Source organism: Kogia breviceps, chromosome 9 (genome assembly GCF_026419965.1).
Source record: "Kogia breviceps isolate mKogBre1 chromosome 9, mKogBre1 haplotype 1, whole genome shotgun sequence".
Taxonomy (NCBI): Eukaryota; Metazoa; Chordata; class Mammalia; order Artiodactyla; family Physeteridae; genus Kogia; species Kogia breviceps.
In genome coordinates this window covers 10,935,075-10,962,698 of record NC_081318.1, presented here as the reverse complement: position 1 = coordinate 10,962,698, position 27,624 = coordinate 10,935,075, and the positions used below count along the sequence as shown (strand labels likewise).

General features: G+C 37.5%; 1 protein-coding gene across 6 annotated transcripts in view; it reads right to left on the bottom strand.

Annotated features, from left to right (window-relative positions):
• TPK1 (thiamin pyrophosphokinase 1) overlaps window positions 1-27,624 on the bottom strand; it is a 342,946-nt gene that overhangs the window by 203,129 nt on the left and 112,193 nt on the right. For all 6 annotated transcript variants that reach the window (XM_059073509.2, XM_067041648.1, XM_067041651.1 and 3 more), the window contains one exon: window positions 16,095-16,164. In XM_059073509.2, coding sequence (XP_058929492.1) covers window positions 16,095-16,164 — 70 coding nt within the window. The remainder of the gene's footprint in view (window positions 1-16,094; window positions 16,165-27,624) is intronic.

Genomic DNA, 27,624 nt, shown 5'->3' with positions numbered 1-27,624 from the left:
TTCTCATGGTGGTAAAATATTTTCTTGTTGTATTTTAGATACCCTTTCTCAGATTCTTTAGCATATTCTTGAACCCTCTGGCTACAGAGGCAAAACTGAAGTTTTCAAGGAATACAACTCTCAGATCTAAAACATAGGTTTGCAAGTGATAGCTCAGTGCTCATCTTGGTGTAACTGCCATTTGGATATTTTCCCACAAAGTTCATTGACTAGCCCTTGCTAGTTGAACTCCAGCTGTTACTTTTCTGTCCCCTAACAATTGGAAGGCCACAGCTGGCTTAGGTAGAATCTCATCATCAACTCAAATTTCATATCCTATAACGCTGTGTCAACAAATCATATATGCCATCTAGTTGTTGAAGTTATTCTGCTTACCCTTGGTCCAATCGCACAAAACCAAAATTTTAATAATGAAAAATCATGCAAGAAGTATCTAGGTGTGCTAGGTGTGTGTGTAAGCACGCATGTATATAAGTGCATATGAAAAATCAGACAGGGACCATTCCATAATTTTTCTTTAAAATTATATACATATATGCACATGCAATTATATATATGTGGTATCATGTGATTATATATTTTATATATACAATATGTAGTATATAGTACATACATGAGATATATATGTGATTATATATAAATATATAACATATATGTGACATTATATGATTACTCTCAATTATTATTTAACTCAGCAATCTAATAATATATTGAAAATAAGCAAAAAAATGATGAAATACATGAGCTCTTCAATGGTATTAACAAATGCTAAAAAAATTCAGTTTTTTAAAAAAATAAAATTAATAGAGCCATGTGTTACTCAGAACTTTTGACAGATGATCAAGGTTTCTCTGAAAATTCATCTGAAGGTAATTTATTTCTGAAGACTCACCCCCCAGTGCAAGAAAGGAAAAGCAATTTGTCAGGAACATGCTTTATGAAATAGAATAGCCATAAAGAACAATGCCCCTGATTAAATTTAGTTGAAAACTGACTTCCTGCAGCTGATCAAAATGATCTCACTTAGAAAATTTATTTTGACTTCATGCATGATCTGACAAACATAGCATCTTTACATATACTTTCCCCCTCTTCCAATACTCCGAAATGATTCAGGAGCCATGCATGGATAACTTTGGGATCTCTGATTTACAGCATTTGATAACCAACAGACTAAAATATATTACTAAACTAATCCAATCAATAATTCAACATAAATATGTCCTCACAGTTTGTTGTGTAGGGTTCTTTAATACCAAGACTCCTATTATAAATTTTCTTTTAAATGTGCTAATCATTTTTACCTTCCATCATTTTGATTAAAAGACTCAATAATGTTGACATACTTACAGAGCTTAGTAATTTGACTGCATAAATACTTTTTAATAAAAACTTGCCAAAGCAAATGACTAAATATTGCTTACAGCTAGGCTTATGGGAATCAAGCAAAACCAAAGATCTTTGGTTTTTCTTAAGCAAAGTACATGTTTCCTCTTTAAGCATGTTAAAGCATACTGAAAGTATATTTTCAAATATGTCATGAAATGATTGAAAATAAATCCCAATCACTGAGAAAACTATAGTCACAGGTAGACTGAAATCAATTGTCACATATATTGGAGGTTATTAAGATCACAACATATGTTTAGATACTTGATACCAACTTACTCCACAACAGTTTTATATTTATATATCTTATTCCATAACAGCCAATGATACTGAGCAAGCTTTTGCAGAATTTTCACTTCGATAGAGAAAACAGAGGCCTTATAGATGAGTGTCTACTATTACTTACATAATCTCTGGGGTTGAAGTGACAAGATTGCAATTTTTGTTTCGTTCTAGCTAAAAGAACTAACATTCCTCCCAAAGAATGTGAAGAAATGATAACAAATTCCAACTAAAAAGGTAATTCTTAATAATGAAGTCCATCAACGGCATTATATGAATAAACAAAATCATGGGATACCGGTATAATAGAACCCTACTCAACAGTGAAAAGGTACACAACAACAAGATCAATCTCAAAAGCATTCAATAGGTTAAAAAGTCAGACAAAAGAAAACAAACCCTGTAATTCCATTAATCTGATATTCTAAAAGGCTGCAGGAGCCAGACTATAAGGGATCAACAGCCAAGGAACAGGAAGGAAATTGGGGGGATGACGGACAAGTTTTCATCTTGCCTGCGGTGGTAAATACAACTGTTAACCACTTCAAAACTAATTCAACTCTCTGTTTAAAATGAATTTTATTCTGTGAAATCATTCCTGAACAAAGTTGATTAAAAACAGAAAAGAATCAGAGAAGCCAGACACTACATTCCATGATTCCAAACACAAAATGATAAGCTCTTACAACTTTTCTAAGTAGTTATACATTACTGCACACAGAATATTAACTATGAAAGAAAAAGCTATTGCTTGAAACTACCTCATACACTTCTGCAACTGTTCTATAATTCATCACACACCTTAGCTCTGAAGGGCCACCCTCCATCCTCTTGGCTTATTGAAGTCTAGTATGAACCAGCCCAAAAAGTGATTAACATTTCATCATCAAGAGTTCTCTGAATACAGGGCAGACAGCAGAAGCAAGAAGAACTACAATCCTGCAGCCTGTGGAACGAAAACCACATTCACGAAAAGGTAGACAAGATGAAAAGGCAGAGGGCTCTGTACCAGATGAAGGAACAAGATAAAACCCCAGAAAAAAAATTAAATGAAGTGGAGATAGGCAACCATCCAGAAAAAGAAATCAGAATAATGATACTGAAGATGATGATCCAGGACCTCAGAAAAAAGATGGAGGCAAAGATAGAGAAGATGCAAGAAATCTTTAACAAAGACCAAGAAGAATTAAAGAACAAACAAACAGAGATGAACAATACAATAACTAAAATGAAAACTACACTAGAAGGATTCAACAGCAGAAGAACTGAGGCAGAAGAACTGATAAGTGACCCGGAAGACAGAATCGTGGAATTCACTGCTGCAGAACAGAATAAAAAAAAAATAATGAAAAGAAATGAAGACAGCCTAAGAGACCTCTGGGACAACATTAAACGCAACAACATTCGCATTATAGGGGTCCCAGAAGGAGAAGAGAGAGAGAAAGGACCAGAGAAAATATGTGAAGAGATTATAATCGAAAACTTCCCTAACACGGGAAAGGAAATAGACACCCAAGTCCAGGAAGCACAGTGAGTCCCATACAGGATAAACCCAAGGAGAAACATGCCAAAACACATAGTAACAGACTGGCAAAAATTAAAGACAAAGAAAAATTATTCAAAGCAGCAAGGGAAAAATGACAAATGACATACAAGGGAACTCCCATAAGGTTAACAGCTGATTTCTCAGCAGAAACTCTACAAGCCAGAAGGGAGTGGCATGACATATATAAAATGATGAAAGGGAAGAACGTACAACCAAGATTACTCTACCCGGCAAGGATCTCATTCAGATTCCTTGGAGAAATCAAAAGCTTTACAGACAAGCAAAAGCTAAGAAAATTCAGCACCACCAAACAAGCTCTACAACAAATGCTAAAGGAACTTCTCTAAGTGGGAAACACAAGAGAAGAAAAGGAATTACAAAATCAAACCCAAACAATTAAGAAAATGGTCATAGGAACATACATATCGATAATTACCTTAAATGTAAACGGATTAAATGCTCCCACTAAAAGACACAGACTCGCTGAATGGATACAAAAACAAGACCCATATATATGCTGTCTACAAGAGACCCACTTCAGACCTAGGTACACATACAGACTGAAAGTGAGGGGATGGAAAAAGATATTCCAGGCAAATGGAAATCAAAAGAAAGCTGGAGTAGCAATACTCATATCAGATCAAATAAATTTTAAACAATGTAACAAGAGACAAGGAAGGACACTACATAATGATCAAGGGATCAATCCAAGAAGAAGATATAACAATTATAAATATATATGCACCCAAAATAGGAGCACCTCAATGCATAAGGCAACTGCTAACAGCTATAAAAGAGGAAATTGATAGTAACACAATAATAGTGAGGGACATTAACACCTCACTTACACCAATAGACAGATCATCCAAAAGGAAAATAAATACGGAAACACAAGCTTTAAATGGCACAACAGACCAGATAGATTTAATTGATATTTATAGGATATTCCATCCAAAAACAGCAGATTACACTTTCTTCTCAAGTGCGCACAGAACATTCTCCAGGATAGATCACATCTTGGGTCACAAATCAAGCCTCAGTAAATTTAAGAAAATTGAAATCATCTCAAGCATCTTTTCTGACCAAAACACTATGAGATTAGAAATCAATAATAGGGAAAAAAAAACTGTAAAAAACACAAACACATGGAGGCTAAACAATACGTTATTAAATAACCAAGAGATCACTGAAGAAATCAAAGAGGAAATCAAAAAATACCTAGAGACAAATGACAAAACACGACGACCCAAACCTATGGGGTGCAACAAAAGCAGTTTAAGAGGGAAGGTTATAGCAATACAATCCTACCTCAAGAAACAAGGAAAATCTCAAATAAACAATCTAACCTTACACCTAAAGGAACTAGAGAGAGAAGAACAAACAAAACCCAAAGTTAGGAGAAGGAAAGAAATCATAAAGATCAGAGCAGAAATAAATGAAATAGAAACAAAGAAAACAATAGCAAATATCAATAAAACTAAAAGCTGGTTCTTTGAGAAGATAAACAAAATTGATAAACAATTCACCAGACTCATCAAGAAAAAGAGGGAGAGGACTCAAATGAATAAAATTAGAAATTAAAAAGAAGTTACAACAGACACCACAGAAATACAAAGCATCCTAAGAGACTACTACAGGCAACTCTATGCCAATAAAATGGACAACCTGGAAGAAATGGACAAATTCTTACAAAGGTATAACCTTCCAAGACTGAGCCAGGAAGAAATAGAAAATAGGAACAGACCAATCACAAGTAATGAAATTGAAACCGTGATTCAAAATCTTCCAACAAACAAAAGTCTAGGACCAAATAGCTTCACGGGTGAATTCTATCAAACATTTAGAGAAGAGCCACCACCCATCCTTCTCAAATTCTTCCAAACAATTGCAGAGGAAGAAAAACTCCCAAACTCATTCTATGACGCCACCATCACCCTGATACCAAAACCAGACAAAGATACTAAAAAAAAAGAAAATTACAGACCAATATCACCGATGAATAGAGATGCAAAAATCCTCAACAAAATACTAGCAAACAGAATCCAACAACACATTAAAAGGATCATACACCATAATCAAGTGGAATTTATCCCAGGGGTGCAAGGATTCTTCAATATACGCAAATGAATCAATGTGACACCCCATAGTAACAAATTGAAGAATAAAAACCATATGATCATCTCAATAGATGCAGAAAAAGCTTTTGACAAAATTCAACACCCATTTATGATAAAAACTCTCCAGAAAGTGGGCACAGAGAGAACCTACTTCAACATAATAAAGGCCATATATGACAAACCCACAGCAAACATCATTCTCAATGGTGAAAAACTGAAAGCATTTCCTCTAAGATCAGGAACAAGACAAGGATATCCACTCTCAACACTATTATTCAAGATAGTTTTGGAAGTCCTAGCCATGGCAATCAGAGAAGAAAAAGAAACAAAAGGAATACAAATTGGAAAAGAAGGAGTGAAACTGTCACTGTTAACAGATGACATGATACTATACATAGAGAATCCTAAAGATGCCACCAGAAAACTACTAGAGCTAATCAATGAATTTGGTAAAGTTGCAGGATACAAAATTAATGCACAGAAATCTCTTGCATTCCTATACACTAATGATAAAACTCTGAAAGAGAAATTAAGTAAACACTCCCATTTACCACTGCAACAAAAAGAATAAACTACCTAGGAATAAACCTACCTAGGGCGACAAAAGACCTGTATGCAGAAAACTATAGGACACTGATGAAAGAAATTAAAGATGATACCAACAGATGGAGAGATATACCATGTTCTTGGATTGGAAGAATCAATATTGTGAAAATGACTATACTACCCAAAGCAATCTACAGTTTCAATGCAATCCTTGTCAAATTACCAATGGCATTTTTTACGGAACTAGAACAAAAAAAATCTTAAAATTTGTATGGACACAAAAGACCCCGAATAGCCAAAGCAGTCTTGAGGGAAAAAAATGGAGCTGGAGGAATCAGACTCCCTGACTTCAGACTATACTACAAAGCTACAGTAATCAGGACTATATGGTACTGGCACAGAAACAGAAACGTAGATCAATGGAACAAGACAGAAAGCCCAGAGATAAACCCACACACCTATGATCAACTAATCTATGACAAAGGAGGTAAAGATATACAATGGATAAAAGACAGTCTCTTCAATAAGTGGTGCTGGGAAAACTGGACAGATACATGTAAAAGAATGAAATTAGTACATTCCCTAACACCATACACAAAAGAAACTCAAAATGTATTCGAGATTTAAATGTAAGACCGGACACTATAAAACTCTTAGAGGAAAACATAGGAAGAACACTCTGAGATAAATCACAGCAAGATCTTTTTCAATCCACCTCCTAGAGTAATGGAAATAAAAACAAAAATAAACAAATGAGACCTAATGAAACTTGAAAGCTTTTGCACAGCAAAGGAAACCATAAACAAGATGAAAAGACAACCCTCAGAGTAGGAGAAAATATTTGCAAATGAATCAACGGACAAAGGATTAATCTCCAAAATATATAAACAGCTCACGCAGCTCAATATTAAAGAAACAAACAACCCAATCCAGAAATGGGCTGAAGACCTAAATAGACATTTCTCCAAAGGAGACATACAGATGGCCAAGAGGCACATGAAAAGCTGCTCAACATCACTAATTATTAGAGAAATGCAAATCAAAACTACAATGAGGTTATCACCTTACACCAGTTAGAATGATCATCATCAGCAAATCTACAAACAACAAATGCTGGAGAGGGTGTGGAGAAACGGGAACCCTCTTGCACTGTTGGTGGGAATGTAAATTGATTCAGCCACTATGGAGAACAGTATGGAGATTCCTTAAAATACTAAAAATAAAATTACCAAATGATCCAGCAATCCCACTACTGGGCATATACCTAGAGAAAACCATAATTCAAAAAGACACATGCACCCCAATGTTCACTGCAGCACTATTTACAACAGTCAGGTGATGGAAGCAACCTAAATGCCCATCAACAGACGAATGGATAAAGAAGTTGTGGTACATATATGTACCATTGTGGTACAATGGAATATTAGCCATAAAAAGGAACAAAACTGGGTCATTTGTTGAGACATGGATGGATCTTGAGACTGTCATACAAAGTGAAGTAAGTCAGAAAGAGAAAAGCAAATATTGTATATTAATGCATGTATGTGGAACCTAGAAAAATGGTACAGATTAACCGGTTTGCAGGGCAGAAGTTGAGACACAGAGTACAGATGAACCGGTTTGCAGGGCAGAAGTTGAGACACAGATGTAGAGAACAAGTGTATGGACACCAAGAGGGGAAAGCCACGGGCGGGGGGGGCAGGGATGGTGGTTTGTTGAATTGGGTGACTGGGATTGACATGTATACACTGATGTGTATAAAACTGATGACTAATAAGAACCTGCTGTATAAAAGAAAAATAAAATAAAATTCAAAAACTTAAAAAAAAAAGAGTTCTCTGAATTATCCAGAAGACAGATCTCTCCCTAAAATGTCACTTTTCAATAAACTACAGCCCGAGGAGGTGAAATTACTTGTAAAACATCTCACAGTAATGAAGTCACAGAATTGGATTCTGAATGCTGACCTAACTAATAAATCCAAGCACACTCTCACTACACAATTCCCATTCTAGATGCCATGCTACCTGCCTGCAAAGGGAGTGAGAGCACAAATTGTTAAAGTTACTCATATGTAGACAGACAAGTCATTGATTCCTTCGTGGGTGTATCAGATAACTTGCTTCCAGATGCCTGGTTTAATTATATTGATAAAGGCTTTAGAAGCTAATGTGTAAGAAGAGCTAGCCTCCCACTTGACTCAGTTATTTAAATTATACTTTGAAAGTGGTTTAGCTGGGGCACAGTTAGCTTTACAGATAGAGTTAAAATCATCATCCTTTATTCCCACTGGGTCACTCTGAAAAGTGGTACTAAAACCAAGTCCCCCTAAAACCCAGTTTCTCTGCTCAGTTTACGATTAACCTCTTTATCCAAAACTTGATTCCCTTTCTTGTCCCACCCCTGGTTCCCCTCAGGATTGAGGAGTATCAAAGAAAATTGGGGATTGAAACTGAGCAGGACCCTGCAGGGCCCTCCCAGGTGCAAACGCCCCTCTGTGTCCCCCATTTCTTGTTTGTAGAAAAGGGCTGTAGTCTCCGAGGCCTTCCCCCTGAGTTCCAAAGTGGTAACTAATTAGCGAAGTGAGGAAATGCAGAAACAAAGGAAAAGCAGTCAAGAAACAATAGTGTAGCTACAAAACAGAGTCCTAGTTCCTCCTCAAGGGATACCCATAACAACCTGATGTAAATCTTTGAGTTGTTCTACAGGAAATAAGACTTCTGCCAACCCAGGTGGAGGATGGTGACTACTTGCTGACTACAAGCACTGGACCCCAGCTTGGCTGGAAGCAGAGGTTGATGATTAAGATTCCCGAAACATCATCCTATTACCTCACCACCAACCAATCAGAAGAACGGCATGCCTGTGTAGCCCTCATCCCAAGGGTCGACTTTAAAAACCCTTCCCTGAAAGCCATCGGGGAGTTACAAGTCTTTTTAGCATGAGCTATCCGTTCTCCTTGCTTGGCACCCTCAATAAACGCTGTACTTTCGTTCACCACAACCCTGTGTCAGTGGTCTGGCTTTGCTGCATGGCGGGCAAGTGGACCCAAGTTTGGTTTGGTAATAGTACTAATCTGTGATGAGAAAGTTGCAAGAATATATAAAGCTAGAAAGTCTGAAATCTTAACTGTGAGAAAATTAATGGAGAGGCATTAAGAAATCAAGAATGAATCTTGCTTTTCTATTTAAGCACCCAGGTCATCCTCATCCTACCCCTTATTAATGCATGTTTAATTGAATGGTCATTTGTATAAATTCAGGGAATTTTTGTTGGGTGCTAATCTTTTAAATGAAAGAGAAGACCAACTCTTAACCAACTAAGCTCACTAGAACATTGTTTATATAAAAATAATCTTCTTTAGGACTTCCCAGTCAGGATGCTATATTCATCAATTACTGTGAGAAAACTAATCTAAAAACAACACTCCCCCCATTTCGAATTCCTACACACTAATGACACCAAAATTCATATCCATTTCTCAGACTATTATGCTGTGAGTTTCAGATTCTCAAAGTCCCACAGAACCACAATTTAAAAAGAAAACCTCTCACATTTAGCATCAAAATGCCAATAAACTCAAAGGTAAGGACCTTAGTTTCATGATAAAAGAGTCATTTAAGTAGGAGTTAGAATACAATATACAAATGTAAAATAGGTAGCTAGTGGGAAGCAGCCTCATAGCACAGGGAAATCAGGTGCTTTGTGACCACCTGGAGGGGTGGCATAGGGAGGGTGGGAGGGAGACGAAAGAGGGAAGGGATATGGGGATATATGTACACATAGAGCTGATTCACTTTGTTATACAGCAGAAACTAACACAACAATGTAAAGCAATTATACTTCAATAGAGATGTTAAAAAAAATTAAAATGTTACATAAAAGAAGAATACAGTGTAATATAAGACATTCTGGAAATAAGTGGGACATATTACTATTCATGATTTCAGACAAAAAATGGATAATCTTTTTAGATATAAGACATTTATGGTTTATACATGCTAATAATATTAAAATATATTTATATTTATATATATCCCTGAAGTTTCTTCTCTAGCATCAAGATACTTCTAGTACCTGATACTGTATCTTAGAAACCCTGGCTGTAAAAAAAAAAAAAAAAAAAAAACCTTCGTCTTTGTGACATTTCTGCCAAGATATCAAAGAAAAATCATTAATTCAATAAATTCTTGGATGCTCATTAGGGTACTGGATATTATACGGCACATATGATTAATTACAATCACTGCCTTCCAGGAGTTCACCACCTAATGAGAGAGATAAGATACATCTACACATAGCTAAATCACAAGGTAAAATGAGAAGGTAAATAATTACAAAGTATAATGCAAAGTTAAAGGACAATAGATCACTAGAAATTTACAGCCTAGTAAAAGATATACGTCTTTACAGCTCTAAATCAAGGTAAAATGTGAATATAACACTGTAAATTTAAAAGTATTACAAGATCTAAGAGATGTCCAAGTCCCATCAGGCTGGAAGGAGAGGGAGCCCTCATGGGGCAGATAGCATTTCATTGAGCACAGCTGCATGGATAGTTTTACTACAAAAAACAAAACCAATAAACACTAGCAGATGCTACTAAAACCATCTGAACATCAGTACAGCAAAGGATCTATAAGCTCTGACCAATCAGAATGGACTGCCAGACAATCAGAATGGATTACGGGTGGTACCAATGTGAACAAGCTGAACATCAGCCTGAGAAAGGGCCCTCGGCACAGGCAGTGAGGAGAAAGGACTTGGGAGAAGACAAGGCACAGCTGACAACATCAGCAAAAGCCACACCCTGATTCTCACCATAATGAGTTTAGATTTCATCCAGGAGACAAAGGAGAAACACTCCACCTCTCCCCAGTAATCAATCAATCAATCAATCAATCCAATCTCTCTCTCTCTCTCTCTCACACACACACACACACACCACACTCTGGGGCCCTAACTAACCTTTCACACACACACACACACACACACACACACACACACACACACACACCACACTCTGGGGCCCTAACTAACCTTTCACACTCCATTAGGATCCTCAGAATATTTTCTAACACCCCCATTCTAGTTTAATGATCCACACCCATGCTTTCCTTTGTCATAGAACCTACCACACAGAACTAGAGCTTTTGCATTATGTGCTTTATAATCTACCACTCTGAATGCTAATTTCCTCTTTCCTACTTTTTTTTTTTAACATCTTTATTGGAGTATAGCTGTTTTACAATGGTGTGTTAGTTTCTGCTTTACAACAAAGTGGATCAGTTATACATATACATATGTTCCTGTATCTCTTCCCTCTTGTGTCTCCCTCCTTCCCACCCTCCCTATCCCACCCCTCTAGGTGGTCACAAAGCACCGAGCTGATCTCCCTGTGCTATGCGGCCGCTTCCCACTATACTTCTATTATACTGTAAGTTTCTTGGGGGCAGGAACTATATTTTACTTATTTATATATTCACAGTAACCATCAAAATATCTAACTGTAAAAGGTAATAGATGAATGCTTGAATGAATGAATGAATGAATCACGAGTTAAATGCTACATTCTTATTTCTGCCATTGGGTTATTCTAGAGAGATTGCATCTCATTCCAAAGCTTTCTCTTTTTTTTAGTCAGTTTACCTTAACTAGATCCTACTAGAACAGGGTTTAAAAATGCTTACCTACCTTTAAAGGCATTATTTTTTTTAATGATCAATATAAATTATTTCTCCCATATTGTCAGATTACTTATGTTGTATGATCGATTTTGTGACTGTTTCTGTACAATTCTTATTCTCTTCTTGATTCAATTACTTCCTTTATCTCTTAACCATAATTAGTGTGACTATAATTCTCCTGTAAGAACCTCCAGCAATGTTTCTTAATCATTTTTTCAGATTCAGAGAGCTATGGAGTCTTTATCCCCCAAAATGTCCATCCACTCAAAATGCAATATACTATGATTCTATTTTATAAAGCCCCAAAGTAACATTAATTAGGTCAGAGAGTAGTTTCCTCTGAGGGGAGCTTGGTGACGGCAGGGAGCAGGAGGAAGGCTTCGGCAATGGTGGGATAATACTCTACTTATTGATCTCAGTACTGTTTACATTGCTGTGCTCCCCTTGGTGAAAATTCATTGAGCTGTATCATTATAACGGGTGCACTTCTCTGTATGTTTGTTTTTTAATATTCATCATGGTGGAAAACACTGGTAATTACTGTCATAGCTGACAACTTTCCAGACCCTGGTTAAAAACTGACTAGAGCCAGCAACTGTTCTTCTCTTACAGTATCTGTTAAAGATGCAGAAAAAGGAGTAACTTGGGGCGAGGGAGGAGAGCAATGGTGGTTGCGGGCAGGGCGGGGAGTGCATAACCCCCCATCGTCCCTTTTATTTACCTAGTACACACGCAAGTAACAATCATGCAATATTCTTTGCTGTGGACAGTTCACACTTTTCTAATACAGTGTCAATAAAATCATCGCTAGAAAAACAAAACAAACCTCCAATGCCTATCAATGATGAGCAAGAAAAAAATCTGCTCCATAAAATCTTCCTAGTGAATCTTACCCTGCGTCTCGTCTACTTTTTCACCCTCATCTCTGTATCCTGTGATTATTCTGATCATGGGGCCAGGCTTCTCCATCCTGGTTCTGACCAACTGTGGGTTTTACCTACTTGGGAGAAGACAGGAGGCAGATGTAGTGAGCCCACCAAAGGACTTTTTCATCACAGACCCCTACCAGAATATAAACATGAGACTTGAGTCAGTATCAGGCTGGAGCTGTAGAATTGGGGGTATTAGCCCACACATCTGATACCCAAACTTACTACCCCACATTTCCAAAAACAGAAACAGACATCTGGGGTTAGGAAAACAGTCAGTTAAGAGTACAGGAGTATAGTACAAAGACTGAGTCTCCATAAAGTGTCTTCCTCTTTACTCTCAAGTCCACGACCACAGCTAGGATCCGAATATCGCTGGCGGTGCCCGTCCTATGTCTCCTTGACTGGGTCTTCACCCTGCCTCAGTTTGATGTACAGACTGAACACACACCCGAATCAGAACCTATCAGCTCTCAGAGCAGAGGTAATCTAGATATTGAAAATACACAAGTCATCAAAGTCACTCAAAACCTTACGGCGAGGGCTTCCCTGGTGGCGCGGTGGTTGGGAGTCCGCCTGCCGATGCGGGGGGCGCGGGTTCGTGCCCCGGTCCGGGAGGATCCCGCGTGCCGCGGAGCGGCTGGGCCCGTGGGCCGTGGACGCTGGGCCTGCGCGTCCGGAGCCTGTGCTCCGCAGCAGGGGGGGGCCGCGGCAGTGAGAGGCCCGCGTATCACAAAAAAAAAAAAAAAAAAAAAAACCTTACGGCGAGAGAGAACAGAGTAACTGTAATCAAATAATTAACAAATATTTTTTGAGTATCTAATATCCTCAGGCAATTTTCTAGGCACAAGGGACTTTATATTCATTGAGCTTACGTTCACTTGAGCAAGAAAAATTAGTCATATTTTCTGAACTCCAAATGGCAGAACTCAATGCAACTCTTTGCTACTTAGGAAAAAAATAACTTTTTTTTTTTTTTTGGCTGCACTGGGTCTTTGTTGCTACGCACAGGCTTTCTCTAATTGCAGCAAACAGGGGCTACTCTTCATTTCAGTGTGTGGGCTTCTCATTGCAGTGGCTTCTCTTGTTGCAGAGCATGGGGTCTAGGGTGCTTGGGCTTCAGGAGTTGCAGCACGCAACCTCAGTAGTTGTGGCTCATGGGCTCTAGAGCACAGGCTCAGTAGTTGTGGCACATGGGTTTAGTTGCTCCATTGCATGTGTGATCTTCCTGGACCAGGGATTGAACCCATGTCCCCTACATTGGCAGGCGGATTTTTTTTTTTTTTTTTTTGTGGTACGCGGGCCTCTCACTGCTGTGGCCTCTCCCATTGCGGAGCACAGGCTCCGGATGCGCAGGCTCAGCGGCCATGGCTCACGGGCCCAGCCGCTCCGCGGCATGTGGGATCCTCCCAGACCAGGGCGCGAACCTGTGTCCCCTGCATCGGCAGGCGTACCCCCAACCACTGCGCCACCAGGGAAGCCCGTGGCAGGCGGATTCTTAACCACTGCACCACCAAAGAAGTCCCAATAACAGATAATTTTATTTATTTCTTTTTGTTTCCCCCAACTCACTAGTGTAAAGATCTCACTTTCTCTTCAACTGGAGATGATTCTCTACATATTCATGTTTTATTGCATAATTATAAGGTATTACATTGTAGAGTAGCACAGTGAATAAATAAAAAAATAAGAACAAGCGAAGCAGTGGTCCACAACCCTAACCTGGCTTTTCAAAACTCATGAATATTTTTTCCATTTCCATTGTAAAGCCTTTCTGTTAAAAATACAGTTCATAGGAACCATGTTTAGTCACCTATGTCCAATTAGTTTAACTGGGTAGCGTTTGGATTTAATGAGATTTATTCCAAGACTTCAATTCCCACATTAAGCAGTTAGCTTCACTCATCTCCTTATTAGGGACTCTATCTTCACCGGAGCCAGCCACGTCCTTAAGCATCAGACTATGCATCACGGCAAACATGTTATTACAATTCGAAAATCAACAACAAATACATTTTCTTCTTAAACATCTTCATATATGGACAAACGGATGCTAGATAAATCATATAAATCTTCTTGGAAGATTTCTGTGAGACTACTTATAAATGTGATAAGAAATGATTATTTCGAAACTTGGGCAAAAATAATGGCACCCATTCCCAAATCTGGCGATGTACACTACTTTCAAATGCGACTAAATGTGTTGGATGTTATATTTCTTGCTAGTGGCCACAGCCCAATCCAATAAAATTAATCAGTACAGAAATCTATTTTTTTCATAGGCATTCTAGATAGTTCTTATGATCAAGGAAGAGTTGGGAAGTACTGTGTTAATACCCTTTCACAGCTCTGGTTCATATAATTATGTTCATGAGCTACACCCACCACAAAGAGAAAAAGCATTCAGTACCAGATTGCTGGCCCCTAAGCAGACTACAGGCATGAAACAAACAGCCCCCAATTCATATCTTGCCCACATGGCCACTATGCTCCTCTCTGAAGCAACTGGCCCAGACACATCTATACACATCCTTGAGTATTTTTTCACACACTGTCCATGTCAAGTCTTCGAGAATACAGTCAGAGGAATCCATAAAGTTTAAAAATAAAGATGCACAAAATATTAAGAATTTAAATCGTCTTCCTAGCTGTCACTGTGCTATATTCATTGATAATGCATCCAGGCATGCCCAATCTCATGCCTTCCTCCTATGGGCAACCAGCTGCTTTCAAAAAAACACCTCCAATATTAAAAATGTGAAGAAAAAATTTTGATGCCATAAAGATGTATTTTACATCATTTCAAAATACATGTATTTAAATTCACAGCTGCAGTATGCTGCATCAAATATTTTTATTTTTTGCAGCAAGGAGGTGATTTCTCAAACTATAAACATTTCAGTACATTTAATAACACATATGGTAGAAGTAGAACTGAATTTCATAGCTAGTCTACTTATATCTAGACTATAAATTCTTGTGTTTGCCAAGAGGATGAACTATACACATGCTGGCAATGAACTAGATTTAAACTGTGCTTTCATCAAACGTATTCTCACATCTAAAAATAGCTCACCATGCAAAGATCAGGAAAACCAGAGAGCACAGATTACAAATCATTAAGAAATAAATTATTTATCTCTTAAAAATATGTGTGCATAACTCAGAAGTTAAATTATATTGAGTTTTACTCAATGCTAATATAAAAATCTTGAACCTTCTACAGCAGTATGTATCTTTTATGAGATCAGTTTGTATTCCTTTAAACTGTTTGAATAAAAACTCAAATTACCATTATTTTAGTCAATGTTCAAAGTCCTCACAAATATCGATATTTGATAATGCTACTTAATGAGACTTTGAAATAGTAGAATGGTTTTTTTTAAAAAAAGTAAGAATAAGATTGGCCTATTTCTACCAGCAGATAGCATTCAAAACAAAGAAATAATACAACATGGTTAAGCAGCTCTCTCCCTGAGGTGGTCTTCTGTAAAAAAAAATTTGAAGGAAAATGAACAGTCACCATTTACTAAGAAGAGAAAAAAACAAGCTCAAGAGCAGAAATGATACAACAGACACTGGCTGAAAGAAAGCATACCTTTCCCTCTCTCCTTCCGTGACGTCATATAAGCGGTTGGCACCTCCATCAGCACAGGCTCTTAAAAGAGCTTCAAAAAGAAAAAAGCAAAGAATATTTCAATATAGGAAGCTTAGAGCAGTATCTTTCAAAGGATGAACGTTAAAAGGCACTCAGACACACACACGCACACACAGACACTCAGGCTTCCCCCCTTGGGTCATTTCACATTCAGCCAGCGACACTTCTGGTACTAAAAACGATCCTACACATCACACACACAAGCGAGACAGAATCACCTAAGACAAAGTCTATTTCCTTTTTCTGTCTTTTCCAATTCCCCTTATTAAATAATGGGGAAGACTGTATCTGATGTTTTCAGTAACTCTTAAAGCTTGTTTTTCCTTTTTTATAACAGAAGGTAGGCCTCGGGCTCAAAAACAGGTAACAGGACATAGCTTATAACTTTGCTCCCTTATTTATTTTATTTATTTATTTATGTTTGGCTGCATTGGGTCTTCATTGCTGCCCGCGGGTTTTCTCTAGTTGCACTGCGCGGGCTTCTCGTTGCGGTGGTTTCTCTTGTTGTGGAGCACAGGCTCTCAGCACGCGGGCTTCAGTAGTTGCAGCACGCAGACTCAGTAGTTGTGGCTCGCAGGCTCTAGAGCGCAGGCTCGGTAGTTGTGGCACAGAAGCTTAGTTGCTCCGCGGCATGTGGGATCTTCCCGGACCGGGGATCGAACCCGTATCCCATACGTTGGCAGGCAGATTCTTAACCACTGTGCCACCAGGCAAGTCCCTTGCTCCCTTATTTTATTAATTTTTATAGAAAATTTCTATTTATGGCAGGTATTAAGGGTGTCCATATTTTACTGTGATATGAAAGATTTCTTTTAAAAATAAATCATAAGCATAACATAAGTTTATTTTAAAGTATGAAGTAACTAATAATCTAGATATATGTGACTGTAAAAATTGAGAAGTTGGTACAAAATTGACTGAAACTTGGGAAGCATTAAGATAATCAGATAAGGCAAAAGAGCCCCAGCTGCCTCTCTAACTGGACCTTTTTATCTCTTGGCTTCCTGTGCTTTTCCCCTAGTATCACCCTAGGATTGGATGCTGCTGGTCAATCATTCCTTGAAATTTTCTTAGTCCATGGTCTACTATTTTTGTCGTTGTTACTTCTCTAACTTCTAATTTTCCTAGAAATGGTCAGTATCTTAGCATCAATTCATCCCTTTATTTAAAAAAAAAATATCCTTTACCTAATAGTTTCAAATCAAACTTTTTTTTTTAAATCCTGGGCGATATAAGACTGAATGCTGAGATGTCTCAGATTCTAATTCCTCACCCTGAACAGACCAAAGCCTTGCCTCTGTCCCCACATAGCTGTTAAAACCAATCATTAGGTCCTAAAAATCAGCGAAGACCTTGGACACCAGCAGTTTCAGAAGAAATAAACTATAGTCGGCCCTCCATACCCAAAGGTTTCAAATTTGGTCCCCTGCTGAATCTGTGGAAGGAGGCTGAAATCCTGTACAGCACCATTTTATATTAGTGACTTGAGCATCTGCAGATTTTTGTATCTCAGGGGCTCCTGGAACCAATCGTCCACGGATACCAAGAGACAACTATTTTTTTGACCTACTTCTTCATTTTATTGCACTTATGAAATCACCTTCCCTTTTTGCAAATTTAGCTACACATCTAAAAGAGTGTTTATAAAATCTACCTCCAAATTTCTAGGTGTTTAATAACAGGTGGAATATTGGAAAAGATAGCTAATTGACCGTACTGGCATGAGTAAAGGTCCCAAAGAATTTTCCACTAATCAATGATATACGGGAAATAGTTTTCTGTGTCCTATATTATATCATAAATAAAACAGAGGCCAAGTGGGGGGAAAAAAAAGAAATTCCTTTTTTGCTTCAGCTTCTTCATCTGTAAATGGTGATAGTATCACCTTTGACAGAGTTATTAAGCAATTAATGACTTAATAATTATAATAGTGTTCATCACAATACTGGAACATAGTAAGCATTCAACAGACCAAAGCATTCATTAGTCCTCTTCCTCCATTCCTGTTAGAATGAAAATAAACTCTAAAAAGCATTGTTTTTCTAGAAAAGCCTAAGGTCCTTAAAAAGTACAAAACAAAAGTAAGAGTTTTTACAAGATCTCTAAGAGGGACATCTCATTTTACCAATTACCTACAACATGTATTTCCCTTTAAGGAAAGGGACCCAAATTCAAATTATACCACAAACGTAACCTGCAGAAGATCACAAAATATTCTGCATATTTCCTAAATACCAAAAACTAAAAGTTAAAAAACATCAAAAGCTAAATGGAGAGAGAATCTCACATACAAAAGATGCTGTAGAACAAATGAATAGGGAGATGGAAAAGACTGATAAGTAGAAACAGATGGTAAACTATCAGTAATTACCCTCAGAGCATATAAAACATTTCTCTGTAAACAAAATTAACAAGTCTATTGTATCTTTTTATGTAAGATCTTTTCATGTAAAATTGATTCACTGAAGTAAAATGAAAATCTAGAAGTAGTGGCCAAGGATTATCAAATAGAATGACTTGTCATGTTTTCGCACTCTGTTATTTTACAAATATCAGTTGAATTCAACATTTATACCTATCATGTGGCAGGCCCTAAACAGAATAGAAAGATGAATAACAGAAAGAACTAGTTCTCCAGGCTCACACTATTGTGGAAAAAGGAGAAAGAGAAGCACATATATACATTGCACTGTAGACGCTGATGAGGGCTATGACAGAAGCAATGAAACACAATGGGAGGACTGGGACAGGAGAGACTAATTTCAGTGGACAAATCTTTAAAACTGTGTATTATTAACTCTAGTTCAGCTAAAATCAGTGTTACTTTGATAATCCAAATTTGTTTTCTCCTGCCTGTTATTTCTCACATCCAGACTTAAATCGGTATTTTTAGAGCAGTTTAATAAAAGAGAAATACCTAAGTCTTAGGAAGTAAATTTGTCCACATCTATTCCTGTTTTAAATGGCTAAAAGAGTTAAAATAATCGTGATGAAATCTATGGACCACTCTTTCATTACCTAGAAGCTGGGATTGGGGTGCAGTCCATCTGAAAGAAAAAACAAGCTCCAGGCTGTCCCTAAAACTATTTTGTTTTGTTGTCTATAAAGCTTAACAAAAAAGATATACTCTACCACTTTTAAATCTTATTAATGAAATATTTTCCATGTACTTAAATAAAATTTCATTTGGAAAACAAAATTTCAAGCATGTATTACATAATGTTGGCATGAATTCATTGGTAGCGATTTGAAAGCTGAATAAACAAATCACTATTAATGAGTGACCAACTAAAAAAATCAGTAGTAGAGGACACTCTCAAATAAGATATTTTTGATAAATCACGAATCAGCCTCAAAAATATATTCACTCCATCATCATTTAAATTGTCCCACGCTTTAATGAAAAGAAGTTACTGCATGAGTTATCTTTAATGTAAAAATGTCATTGGCTCATACAGCAAAATTTTTGCAGATTTATCAAATACTACAGTTTCAATGGTCGAATAGTTATTTACTATGCATCAGGCTGATAAACAGCCTAAGACTAAAATACACTAAAATCTCTACATCAACTTTATATATTGGTACTGCCAATAAGCATACTAAATACATCTTAAATATTTTTTTTTAACCTGGCATAAGTTACTGTTACTGACAAATAATGAAGAGCTCCACTCACAATCAGAGGTTAGTTGGTTAGTTCATTCATTTCTGTTGAATAAAGTTGGACAGAAATGATTTGACTTTCTGAAAAGTAGACTATTATATTGGTTTCAAGTATTAAGATGTAAGAAAAAATAAAGTAAAATCAAAGAAACATTTTTCAGTGTCAGTCAACTGAAAGAACACTAGACATAAAGGATTTTGATTCCAATCTGGATCAGCCACTTATTCGTACTTTGACTGAGCTAATCCCAAGTGTGCTGATTCCAATGCAAAATAGAGTATTATATATATTTTACCAAGCTCACAAAATTTTTCAGGAACTGGAGAGAGACAACAAAGATAAAACCAGAAGGAAGTAGCATGGGGAAACATATTCTCTTACATGCTGCTGATAAAATTATAATTTTGAGAGACAGTTCGGCAGATTTATAAAAATTTCAATGTGTGTGTCCTTTGATCCAGAAATGCTATGTAGCCTCTATAAAACTTGCCCAAGTTCACCAGGGCGTACGTACAAGGATAGTCACTGTGATATTATGTGTAATCCTGAAAAAGCTGTTAGCAAACTTAAATGGTCATCACTTGAATATTGGTAAAATATATCAAGGCCCTTGTATGGAACCATTAAAAAAAAAAAGTAGCTCTTATATGTATTTATATGTTATCTCTTATAAGATATGTTATTTAAAACTTTAACTTTTGGTCAAATGTTCCTTGCAACAGCCACTCAGAGAATATATAGAAGTATGCCTAATTCAATAAAACTAAGAATTGTACCAAGGTTACTATGTCAAGAATGCTTATCCAAGTAATCAGTGATCAGCATTAATAAGAGACACCCACACTGGAGAAAGGACACTAGACGTAGAACCTGAGGAAGCTCATAACAACAGCAAGGCATAACAGCTCAAGAGATCCAAGAATCAATGTCTTCCCTGATCAAAAGCATACCAAACAAGAAGTGACCAGAATGTTTGAAAGTCACTCCTGGGAAGTAACTAGATGTTCACTATTTTTGCTAACAATCAATATTTATTACCTGTCTTGAACTCTTCCTTAAAGCTAAGTAAACTTAGTGTTGGGTAAAGCATATCATGTCTTCTTACTTTGCTAATCCAAGTCCAAGACCACTTCTGTATTGCACACAATGAACTCTTTAACCTTGATTATTTATAAGGAATAGGCATGGGATCATGGAAGAGACTTTTTCACTCTTGCATTAAACACTGTGCTGCTAAAAATATTTTTACAAGAAATATGAATTATATCATTAACATTTTAAAACCAATAATAGTAACTAAAAAGGAAAATACATATAAGGTAACAAGAATAATTTCAGATCCAATCCCATTATTAGGAGAAGGAATCAAATATTTTGACAGACTTGGTCAGGATTGAGTTGAAGGTGCCTACATTAATCTGGAGGAAAGCAAAGATCCAGAATCTTATGTACAAGATGTCTTACAGAATTCCTGGACAGCTACATACCTCCAGTTAGCCAGATCCTGTTTACTTCTAACACAGGTCCTTCTTTCCTAGTACTCCAAAGATATAACTAGTCTTTGTGTACCTGAAATCAATCTAGTCTACTGCTATTACTGATTTAAGCCAGGATTCTCTCCCTGCCTTAGAAGCAACAGTAAACCACATAATTCCCAACTTCTAGTCTTCTACCCATATGAGCTAGTGTGGCTGGAAAAAAAAAGAGGGGGGGTACCTTCTGGACTAGCCTCAGAAATAGTCTACCAACAAGTACACATTCTTTATTAAGAAGTGATAATCACTTATTAAACATGTGAGGACAGACACAATTACTCGGGTATCAGAAAGTTCACTATCAGGCATTACAGAGGTTAAGTGGTTTGTCTTTTGTTTTATTTTTACTGCAGTAAGAACACGTAACATGAGATCTACCCTGTTAAAATTTAAGTGAATAGTACAGTATCATTAACTACAGACACAACATTGTACAGCAGATCTCTAGAACTTAATCGTCTTGTGTAACTGAAACTTGACTTCTGTTGAACAGTAACTCCCCATCTGCCCCTGCCCCGAGCCCATGGCCACCACTGTTCTATCCTCTGCTTCTCTGAGTTGAACTGTTTTAAATTTCACATATAAGGGGAAATCATGAAATAATGTTTTTCTGGGACTGGCTTCTTTCATATTATATAATGTCCTTTAGTTTGTGCCATGTTGTTGCATATTGCTAGATTTCCTTCCTTTTTAAGGCTGAGTAATATTCCATTATCTGTATATTCCATGTTTCCATTCATCCATCGATGGACATTAAGGTTATTTCCAGATCTTGGCTATCTTGAACAGTGCTGCAGTGAACATGGAAGTACAGCTATATCTTTAAGCATCTAACTTCAATTCTTTTGAATAAACAGCCAGAAGTGGGATTGTTGAGTCATATGGTAGTTCTATTTTAACTTTTTATACTCTTTCTCATAGCGGCTGCACTGTTTTGCATTCCTACCAAATGTGAAGTAAGGTTTGAGTTTCTCCACCTCCTCACGAATACCTGCTGTCTTTTTTTTTTTTTTTTTATAATAGCCAAACTAAGAGGTTTAAAGAGGTATCTCACTATGGTTTTGATTTGCATTTCCCTAATGATTAGTAATGTTGAGCATCTTTTCTTATACCTGTTGGCCATTTGCAAGTTTTCTTTGAAGAAATGTCTATTCAGTTCCTTATCCAATTTTTAATTGGGTTATTTGATATTTTTTCTGGATACTGAGTTGTTGGAGATACTTACATTTTTGGAAATTAATCCCCTATTATATATAAGGCTTGCAAATATTTTCTCCCATTCTGTAGATTGCCTTTTCACTCTTGCTCATTTCCTCTGCTGTACAGAAGCTTTTTAGTTTGATATCACTCTGTTTGTCTAATGTTGCTTTGTTTGTTTTTTGACGTCAGGTCTATGCAATCATTGCCAAGACCAGTGTCCAGAAGCTTTTCCCCTATGTTTCCTTCAAGGAGTTTTACACTTTCAGGTCTTACATTTAAGTCTTTAATCCATTTTGCACTGAAGATAAGTGTTTTTAACCAATTTTCATCACTAGAGACAATACTAATATAAAGCTGTACTTCATATTTTATACTTACAGCAGCCAAGAAGGTCTAAATCAATTAATTCTTCCAGAAATATCTCTTGCTTAAAAACACTGACCTGTAACTATTCTCTGCCATGTTAAAACTTCAACCGTATCATGAAGCCTAATAAGAAATATATTTTATATAAGGACTCATGGAAGGTTTCCTTTAATGAACTATTATCCTTAAACACATTTAGGTGTTCACTTTTAGTATTTCTTAAACACTTCATACAAAACAGAATGTCTGTTTAGGATATTTCTGTAATTTAAAAGAGAAGTTGCAGGATCTTCCTTGGAGACCTTCACAACTGGGGAGTGTTAAATATATTGGTCAACAATAAAAACAAGGGAAAAATACATCTAAGATACTATCAACTATATATACAGTAATAAAGGTATTGATTTTTACATTGACACAATTTTAAGCACAAGAAATGGTTACAGTGGTACTCCTGCAGAAGAGGACAGGGTTGGGACAAAGATTTATTTTTTGTATAACTAATTTTCTTCAAGGGAACGCCGCTCTTGCACTCGCAGCCCATAAGTGGCGTTAAATCTACACCCAAATTCAGATTCGGCGCATGGCTCAGTTCATGCTGTTACATCTCCTGCCTGGGGGGACTGATTCAGAGACAGAGATGTGATCCAATCAAAGGTAATGAAACCTAGGGAGACCTCCCAGGTTCCCCTTTCTGCTGTCCTGCCACCTGAGAGACTGTAAGCTTGGATCTATGATGGGCTATCATAACAGCCCAGAGCATGGAGCCAATACAGGAAGGTGAAACTAGGAGACAAGAGTACTGCTTGAGTCTCCGTAGTCCTAGCAATAGCCTTTTTAATTATTGGGGTGGCCAAAAAGTTCGTTCAGGTTTTTCCATAAGACGATATGGAAAAACCCGAATGAACTTTTTGGCCAACCCTATACATGAGTTAACAAGTTCCCTTCTTTGGCTCAGGCCAGTTTGAGTTGGGCTCCCTGCCATTTGAAACTGAAGGAGCCTTAACTAACCCAAATACTAATTTCTACTTCAAAGACACAGAGTCTTCCTCTTGGTTGGAGAATACTACTTTATTGTGCCTCAAGTCTATACTGCATCGAGGCCTTAAAAGGAGGTATATATTTTTGTAGGTAGTTGGCTTATTATGTGTACACACTCTCACCTGCAAAGCCTTGATTATGATCCAAATTAATCAGTCCGTGGACATGGTTATTAACAGACGGATTAGCATGCTTTCCCTATGGAGATGTTATTTCATGGGGAAAAACTTTCATTCAAAGCCTTTCGTGGAAATATGTGCTCTCTGAGAGAGCAACAATTTACTTTGCTCACAGGAGTACCAAGATACATAATGAATTGCTGTTTAGATAACTCTTTCAGAGTTTTAGATGAGAGGTTTAACTTACAGTATACTTATGTGCAATTACTAAGAGAGCTCACATTATTTGTAATATCCCACAAACAGTGAGTGGAATACTCTTTAAATTTTAGTTAAGTCAGTAACACAGAATTATCCTCATTTCAAATAAAAAGCAAATGGTATTTATATTGAGCTTCTACACGCACAGTGCCATGCTAGCCCTAATGGGCTAGTTCACGCCATGTAACGAAAAATTTTCATTACCTTTAGGTAAATGCTGCTGTGTAAATTCTATTACCCTTTCTCTCTACCACCTTCTACCTCCTCCTCTCCGAGTTATGTGCTATGGAGATAAAGTGTGACATTTAGTCATCTTTGATGCTCTTTATAAAGTCTAAAATCAGGTACCGCCTTAACACTTAGTGACATCAAATACCTCATTACTAAGAAATCTTAAGAACAACCAAACATCTAACTGCCTGTCTATCCTAAAGTGGCATGGGGAAATTTTTCTTAAAGATGAGTAAAGCTCATCACGTGTAAAAACTGCCAAGAGGGAAGCAGCATAGAAAAACGGGGTCTTATAAATTAAGCTAGCATACGCAAGTTTGTCCTAACGTGAGTTGTTAGGAATAAAGGCTGAGTGCATTCTTAATCATTAAATTTCTACTAAAGACTGGCCATTCTTTAGGGAAAAGATGGCAAAAATGCCTACTCAAATCCACAGGGAATAAGGAAACATATAATAGACCTTTGGTTGTAATACAGGGTTGCTCAACCTTGCTACTATTCACAATCTGGGCCTTTGTTGTAAGGCGTCGTCCAGTACATTGTAGGATGTTCAGCAGTGTCCTTGGCCTTACCCACTAGATGCCAGTCATACCCAAGTTGTGACAACCAAAAATGTCCACAGCCAATGGCAAATATCCCGTACTCGGCAAAACTCACTCCCGACGCCCAAACCGGAGGACCCCTTACACCTCAGCAGGCTGCCCAGCTGGATATGGCAGACTGCTCATCGCTATTCTCGAAAATTCCAATTTAAAAGCAAGACTGTCACCCGGAAACTACATTCTACCCAGCTACCAATCAACTGATGTCCCAGCTAAATTGCCTTCCATAGACCACTACCTAACACCATACACAAAAATAAACTCCAGGGGCTTCCCTGGTGGTGCAGGGGTTGAGAGTCCGCCTGCCGATGCAGGGGACGCGGGTTCGTGCCCCGGTCCGGGAGGATCCCACATGCCGCGGAGCGGCTGGGCCCGTGAGCCGTGGCCGCTGAGCCTGCGCGTCCGGAGCCTGTGCTCCGCAACGGGAGAGGCCACAGCAGTGAGAGGCCCGCATACCGCAAAACAACAACAACAACAACAACAAAAGAACCTCAGATATCAACTTAATGCACACGCTTTTCCAATGCAGTGAAATACATGGTAAGAGCCACAGAGATGTTCACGTGTACTGACCCATTCACAGAACTAGCTTCATGTCTTACTAGAAGAAAACGAAGAACAGGATTGAAGAGATCCTAAGAGATCTTTTAAATATCAGTCATTTGTATTGATCTCAGCAAACTGGAGGAAACACAGTTTGCCTTCTGTATCCATCAGGGTCCCATCGGGAGATACCATGCAGTAACTCAAACAGAGAAAGTAATATGTGAAAGTAATCTGAATGTGAGAAAATTGGTAACAGGGGTTGGGGTAACAGCGGGTGGAGGTGGTGAGGTAAAGGGTAGAGCAAGACCAGATGTAGGAAGCAGACAACACTGGAAAGGTCTCTATGGTGGGCACTCCTCCCTCTGAAGTGCGGAGGAGGGGACACCGTTCACAGGGAGGTGCTGGCCTTCGGATTCACTATGAAGCCACCTGCAAGGGTCTGGGAAGACGCTGGAATGAGGAAGAGAAGCCCCTTCATCCAGAAATGTCTCTCTCATGCCCTCTGCTGACACAGCTTAACATCACACTCACTACACAAAGGAGAAACGGGTAAAAGGCTCAGCTTTATTATCACAGAGCAGATGGTGAAGCATGCATTGGGAGCTGAGAGGCAATAAATTAATAATTTAAAAGACATCGATTGTTCTTTCTCCCTATGACAGTGAATGTTTATTTATTCAATTGGACATTTCCCAGCTGCTTCCCTATCCTGAAAAGTCTAAAGCGGTCATTTCCTCCTTCCCCTTAAGTATTACTCACAATCTCCTAGTTACCCCCAAGCCTCAAGCCACAAACAGGAATTCCGTAGGTGATTGTTGACCTGAACAGAAATACACCACAGCTGACACATCTTTGAAAGGCTTAGGCTATTCTAGATTTCAAAAATGCTTTTTTATCTTAACTCACAAGGGTACAAAAGGTCCAGTGGGGCACTGAGTTTATTAGCTATTTCCCTGTAGGGATCTGGATTAAAATTCTAGCCTGAAATGTAGAACAAAGTTATAAAATGCTTTTTTGTACTTGTTACATCAAAAGGGTATCTCTCCACCTGTGCATCCTTTTTTCAGCAAAAGATTGAAATAATTCATATGAAGTGTGTACCAATAAAGAAAAATATCCCTGGCATATGTAATCCTAAATTTTTACTTTCAAAAAAATTGAATATAGATCCCTTGAATGAATAAAAAAGAAATTGAGAACAATTAAAAATACATCAAAGAACAAAGAATAAGATAACACCTCTGTGACCTCCATCTAGAATTGCCAATTGCTATAATTCAGCACTTTGTATTACGGAAAAAAAAAAAAAAAAAAACTATAGAAGTTTATATTCCCTAGATTTCTTTCTGAAGACCCAACCTGTTCCCAGGCCCCTTACCAGTGGTACACACAATTCTGGACATAGGATTTATCTTTAGAGTTTTTTGGGTTTTTTAAATTTATATAGCATGCATATGCATCAATGAGAAATATGTTAACATTGTGTATATTGTGTGATATGTTATTTTTAATTTTGAAACAATAGGCATTCCAAAACTTGCTTTTCTCACTCAACATTATATTTCTGACTGCCTTCCATTTGAAATACAAATCTAGTTCACTGGATTCATTTAATTCCTGTACAGAGCTAATAAATGTGTCGAAAATATTTGTCTGATCTCCTATGATTAGACAGGTAGGCGGTTTGCATGGTTTTAATTTTTTAAAACGTCACAAGTAGCAAGTAGATGCCTCCTTGCACACATATGAAGCATTTCTCAGACGTATATACCTAAATGGATAAGCGCTGGGTCACAGAATATGGACATCAGCAATTCACTACATTGTAACGAATTGCTAGCCACACTGTATCAATTTATACAACTGACACAACATACCAATTTACTGTTTAAGCAGCAAGCT